Below are 6,850 nucleotides of genomic sequence, written 5' to 3' on the forward strand. Positions count from 1 at the left end.
AGAATTATTTATTTTCTGTTTTTAAATTAAATTGATAATTTATTCCATTTTAATTAATAATTTTATAGAAAGATAATGATTTCATGTTGTTTTTTAAAAAAACCTCAATCATTCAATTTTTACCAATATTCACAGGTCTCCTTAACTGGGCCTCCTTATGCTGAATTCTCAGGTAAGAGTTGTGTACCAGTATACCCAATATTTTTTAAACGCAGTGACTTTATAAAGAGAAACTTCATATCTCTAAAGTGCAGGTTCTACTTAAATATTAGATCACATTTCCTACCAGAAAAGATATTAATGAATGGGTAAGATTGTTAATTGAGTATTAAATTTACTCTATTTATTTGTTTTAAGTGATTTTTTTCATTGTTCACTTTGTTATTTTATGGTTTTACTACCATGTTGGGTATTCTAATCTGTCTCAACAACTGCTTTTTATTTTATTTACCTCCAATGTAAAAGAAATTTACCTTGAAATATACCATATTTCTTTGTGAGAAAGCTTTTCTTGAAATCAACTTGACATCTGAAATGCTTCAACCCCCGTAATGTCTAAGGCAGACAGTGGTATAGTGACACATCAGCTCTGATTGCTGCAGGAAGCCAGAAAGTTAGAGGAGGGTTGAGAAGGGATGAGTGCCCAGGGTGTTTCCATGTTACCTTTTGCCTTCTCTGTTTTAAGTTTTTTAGCAAGGTCTTCAAGATCATTCATGCTTTCACACAAATTTATCAGCAGGTCCAGTCCAGCATCTTTTGGGATTTTTTTCTCCATCAGGTCAGCCATCTGAATTCTGTCATAATTCTCTTGCATCTCTTCAGTTAGATTTAGTTTTTTTCTTAGTAAGGACTTGATTGTCCTAAACTGGTAGTCATTCAGACCCTCTAATCCTTTTAGAAGAACAATTGTCTTGTATTCACTCATTATTTCTAAAATTATGGACAATCCTAAAAGATGAAAATGGACATATGATTACAAACATTTACAGACAATCCCCAAACAAGCATATTCCTTTGTGAGTAGATGACTCCTATTGATAATGTCCATAATTACATATGAGAGAAAAAGAGTCAATTACAAGCTGTGCCATTGTGCAAAATGTGTGTAGAACTTTTGTTCTTTTGTTGTATTAATAAACAAGCCTAGGATATTCTTCCCTATTAGCCATGTTAGGTGACTTAGGCCAGTGGCAATTGTGGTGGAAGAAAAGTGTTTGAATCAGTAATTGTTGAAGTGTTTAAAGTCTGGGCTATGAGTGTTAATATCTTGGATTCTATTTCCATTCTTATATCCAGCCTGTCCCTGGATATCTGCCTGTGAATTTCTGATTTTTCCCATTCTAAAGTGACCTATATGCAAATGGAACTGCATTCTATTACATTGTACCTGGATGAGCAATGACTTAAGTCACATGACCATGATGAGCCACTGACCCTTGTCCACTAGGCTTTGCCTCAAACACCCCTCATTAGCATCCTGCCTCTCCTGGGCTTGGATTGTGATCTTTGGGCCCTTTGTGCTCATATCACTGTCAATTTCTCAAACATCTACATACTTTTCAGAGCAGCACCCTAGAATTTATTGGATGGAATTGTGTCAGTAGTTTCCTCATTTTGTCATTTCAGGATTGACTTAGTGATTCTATTTGTTTAGAGACACAATTTTTACTTCCATGTCATGCTTAAATCCTACCTAGATCTTTTAATAGTTTTCCATATTATTAAAAATATTCCTTCCTCCTAAAATATACTGGAAGTCCTTGAATAACCTGTACTCTTCCATTTATGTTTATTTTTATTCCTGAGATCATATGCTTCAAAATATATAAAACATACTCTTATTGTCAAGGTTTATGGTATGTCTATTTTCTTTTTCATTGCTTGGAAGGCCATTTTAACATTTTGTTGTCTGTCTACTTTTAATAAACTTTGAAAACTTAAGAATTAAATAATGTTGGTAATGGGAGTGTATGGTAGTAGAAGATGTAAACAAAGGAGTTACTATCACTAATTTATAATTCTAGAACTAAGATGGAAACCTATTGCTGTAGGAACTTACATACACACTATCTATCCATCCTTACATCCACCCATCCATCCATCCATCCATCCATCCATCCATCCATCCATCCATCGACCTAGCGACCCATCCATCTACCTGTCTGTCTGTCTATCCATCCATCCATCCATCCATCCATCCATCCATCCATCCATCCATCCATCCATGTATCTATCTATGTATCTATGTATCTATCTATGCATCTATCTATGTATCTATCTATGTATCTATCTATGTATCTATGTATCTATCTATCTATCTATCTATCATTTATCTTTCTCTCTAAATACAAATCAATCAAAAATTTACATGAAGTTATTCCACAATATATCAACAGTATTTCTACTAGACACCTCAGTTTAACAAAAAGCTCAGTGGTAGGAATGAATTTGCTCTCTTGAAGTTATTGACCAGTCAGTTCTCATAGACTCCCAACTGACATTGCCCTTGGGTACACTCCAGAACTTTATGGTAAGACTCTATTGCAGAAGATACCACATTCTTGAGTCACAGAACATGGAGAAATGTGGTGGTATTGTGTTCCCCAAAATATTGTGCACCCTAATAAATTTATCTGGGGTCAGAGACAGAACAGCCACTAAATACAAAGGCTAGAAAATGGTGGCACTCACACCTTTAATCCTAGCATTCCAGAGGCAGAAATCCCTCTGGATCTCTGTGAGTTCAAGGCCACGTTGAAAACTGCCAGGCATGGTGACACATGTTTTTAATCCCAAGAAGTGAACCTTTAATCCCAGGGAGTGATGGCAAAAACAGAAAGATATATAAGGTGTGGAGACCAGAAACTAGAAGCATTTGGCTGGTTAAACTTTTAGACTTTTGAGCAACAGTTCAGCTGAGACCCATTCTGGATGAGGACTCAGAGGCTTCTAGTCTGAGGAAACAGGATCAGATGAGGAACTGGCAAGGTGAGGTAGCTGTGGCTTGTTCTGCTTCTCTGATCTTCCAGCTTTCACCCCAATAATTGGCCTCAGGTTTGTTTTTATTAAGAACTTTTAAGATTCGTGCTACAGAGAAATGAACTTGATACTCACCTGGAAGCCTCATCCCTACTGACTAGATTTTCCAAATCTAGGAAGTACTAGGCACAGTACTGGAGGAGTAAAATAATCATTAACCTTCCTCAGTTGTGGATTCCTGCAGGTAAAGTAACAACCCGTCTTGCAACATGCTCAACAGAGCAACAGTGCCATCAATGTTGTGGGTTAACCATCTATTTTGTGATTTGACCTAAGGCCTGTATGAGTGGAAAACCATACTTGACACCTTTACTGAGACTGGAAACCTGCGATTAGACTCCTAATAGTTCCTAGTGGAGAACCTCCTAATTTTATACTGCCAAATATGAGTAGAATTAAATTTATTATTATGTCCATAGGTCTTTCAACTCCCATCATAGAAATTTGTAAGGAAATTTATTAGTCACAAAAATTAGAAAATTAGAAACAACAAAATTTGGCTTTCTGGAAATTCCCAAAATTCCCCAGTGGACCTAGCATCCTGCTTAGTACCTCACTCACATTTTATATACTCCCTTGATGGTCTTCAGAGAATGTATTAAGTCCAACATTCTGATTTAATGTTTGTCATCTCAGTTTGGGAATTATGCCTGTATGGACATCAGTTTAGTTGGGTACTAAATTTCTAGGGCTGTCAACTGCTTCCTTTTTTTGAGAAAAATTGAACATCATCCATGCTCAAAGAAAACCAAGGGTGAATAGAATATTCACACAAGGACACATGATAGGGAAGTGAAGAATTTAAGAAAAAGACATACTCTGTAAACCGTAAGACATTAAAAAAAAATAGATCATCTAGATATTCAAGAGGGAGATTAAAACTGATTCTCAACAGTAAAACTCCCTTCTTCAGAGCAGCATTCTAATTTCTGTACAATACTAATCTCCAGATCCCACAGAAAATTAAAACAGAAAGCTTTTATTTGAGTTGGTACTTCTGAAAACACAACTATTTCAAATACAACCAGATATGTGATGACAGAGCCTTTGAGTAATTTGATGGGTTCCATTCTTATGAGATCATTCCTTTTGTTTTTAAAATGTTGTTCCTTTTGAATGTGGACTAATCATCCCAACCTCAGTAGAATTTCTAGTATTATATAACATAGCATACATGCATCAATGTCGTCTATGCCCCTAGATTCTGGATATCAATATGTGTTCATCCTCACTGCTAAAAAGCTAAACACTTTAAATTTTCAGTCTCTTTATAACACCCAAATTCTCTTCCAAATTTCAAAGCTCTCAAAAATATCTAAAGTCTCTAGAATTCCAAAGTCTTTAAAAATTTAAAGTATCTCAACAGTGAGCTCTTACAAAATAAAAAATGAGTTACCTACCTTGTTATCCCAAGAGGGGAAAACCTGGTCATAATTATATTCACAACAAAGCAAAATCAAAATTAAAGAATGCAAAAGATTCTCTGATCTGCAAAGGGCCTTGGCATCTCCCCATCTCTTGCTCTCCCATCCAAGTACACATAGTGGTTCTCCTGTGCTTTAGCTACCTCCCTTGACACCTGCTGCTATTCTTAGTGGCACCCCAATGTACTCACATCTCAAAAATTCTGGGGTCCTCATTGACCTGGGTTTTGTCTTCACCACAACCTTTCATAGCCTTTCACAGTGACAAGCCTCAGCTATTCCCTATGACCCTCTCATACCTCCAAAACCAGTACCAACTGGGTGAGTCTTTCACCTTACAGAGTTTGGTTGTCAGCACAAGGGACAGCCTTATCCCCCTCTGGGCCATAGCTTCCACTTCCATGTGCTGACAGAGAGAAGATACTTCCCAGGTTAAACCTCAACAACGCCAGTCTCTTCTCAATCTCATCCAGTTTTTGAGTCCTAGCTGACCAGAATCACAGATTCGTAATTCAAAATATTGAGTGGCCTCAGTAGATTCTTTATGTGACTCTCAATCTTTCTTCTGAAATTTCCAAGCCCAGCCTCAATCATCTGCACTGCCCTCTGCATTATCTTGTAACTTCCCCAAATAGTTCATTTTCTCTAAACACTCATTTGCTTTTATGTCCCAATGCTACAAAGTTCTTTCATAATCATTCCTAAAACACAGTCAGGTGTGTCACAATAATGTCCCACAAACCCAGTCCCAATTTCTGCCTTAGTTACAGGTTCTATTGCTGGAATAAAACACCATGACCAAAAACAATTTGGGAAGAAAGGGTTCATATCATTTTATACTTCCATATCACACTCCTTTATTGAAAGAAATTAGAGCAGGAACTCAAGGCTGGAACCTCGAGGCTGGAACTGTAACAGAAGCCATCAGGAAGAGTGATTTCTCATTTGATCCTCATGGCTTGCTCAGCAGTGAGGACCACCTGCAATGAGTGACACTGCCCCCAATGGGTTACACACTCACATAAATCATTAATCAAGAATATGCCCTACACCATTTCTTTTAGGCAATTTTGAAGGAAGCGTTTTCTCAACTCGGCTATTTCAGCCCAGATAATTAGATCTTGTGTCAAGTTGAAAAAAACAAAAACAAAAAAAACAAAAAAACCACCAGATATCTTTTTAGAATAAGATAATAGTTTAAATGTTGGATTTATATACCAATAATAGTGTATGGTATTTCTTAGTATTTTATGTTTCTTGATAGGACCATAATAAGTAACAACATGGAACATATTTTGTTCCAAAGGTGCAAATGCACACATATCTTCTTCATATGTATGTGCAAGAGCTTAGTCATCTATGAATTTCATAAAACCCACAATATTTCAATAGATACTGCAGTATATTTCTCAATTACTATATTAATGTTATAAACATCTGCAAAAAATTTAGAATGTTTGAGAAACATAAATGATACACCAAGAGAGATATCCTTACATATGGACTTGTCTGAACTTCTAAATCAACTTCTAATCAGCTTCTAAAATAGTCTGTTCAAGTACACATTAAGAATTCTAAAGGGTGCCGGGCGGTGGTGGCGCATGCCTTTAATCCCAGCACTCGGGAGGCAGAGCCAGGTGGATCTCTGTGAGTTCGAGGCCAGCCTGGGCTACCAAGTGAGTTCCAGGAAAGGCGCAAAGCTACACAGAGAAACCCTGTCTCAAAAAACAAAACAAAACAAAACCAAAAAAAAAAAAAAAAGAATTCTAAAGGGTACATGGAAAGCCTTTAAAATATTATAAAAATAGGCAACAGAGATATATTTCTAATTAACTCCCCTTGAGCCCCTCTACATTTTCCAGAGAAAATTATAAACAAGTCAAACAATCTAAAACTACAGAAAACAAATAACTTTGAAGGTGACAGAAACTAACTCACTGTGATTTAGATACTGCTGATGTAAAAAATAATGACAAGTATGTATGTGGATGATTAAAAATGGATGTACTTGAATAACTGAATCTGTTGTGCTTTGTACTATGCATGTCCATTGTTTCACATGCTGTACAATATTGGAATACTAGAGTGAATCTCCACGTCCTGATATGTTTTCACTAAATACTATTTAACAATAATTATTTGATGTCACTATCCTATTGTTTACCCAGTCATTCAAAAGCCAACAAGTTCCTTCAGCGTCTCCAGCAAAGATAAATAAAGCCTTCTCTTCACTTTCTATATACTTATATTTATATAGAAAGTTACTTTTTTCTGCCATAATCAAAATGCACTTTGTTGACTCAGGCCCCAGTAAGGGTGGAATAAATATGTCTGCCATCTCCTCTAGCAAAGCATCAGAACCTAGCTGCTGTGGGTTCACTGCACTG

At 36.4% G+C, this 6,850-nt stretch overlaps 1 protein-coding gene across 1 annotated transcript in view; it reads right to left on the reverse strand.

The window, feature by feature from the left end:
* The window catches only part of LOC128109329 (uncharacterized), a 37,966-nt gene extending 37,041 nt beyond the window's left edge, over nucleotides 1–925 (reverse strand). The window contains exon 1 of the mRNA XM_052736523.1: nucleotides 664–925. Within this exon, the coding sequence (XP_052592483.1) occupies nucleotides 664–925 (262 nt within the window). The remainder of the gene's footprint in view (nucleotides 1–663) is intronic.
* Between the last annotated feature and the right edge of the window lie 5,925 nt (nucleotides 926–6,850).

The sequence above is a fragment of the Peromyscus californicus genome, unplaced genomic scaffold, assembly GCF_007827085.1.
Source record: "Peromyscus californicus insignis strain IS unplaced genomic scaffold, ASM782708v3 Scaffold_14__1_contigs__length_90479793_seg_2, whole genome shotgun sequence".
NCBI classification, from domain to species: Eukaryota; Metazoa; Chordata; class Mammalia; order Rodentia; family Cricetidae; genus Peromyscus; species Peromyscus californicus.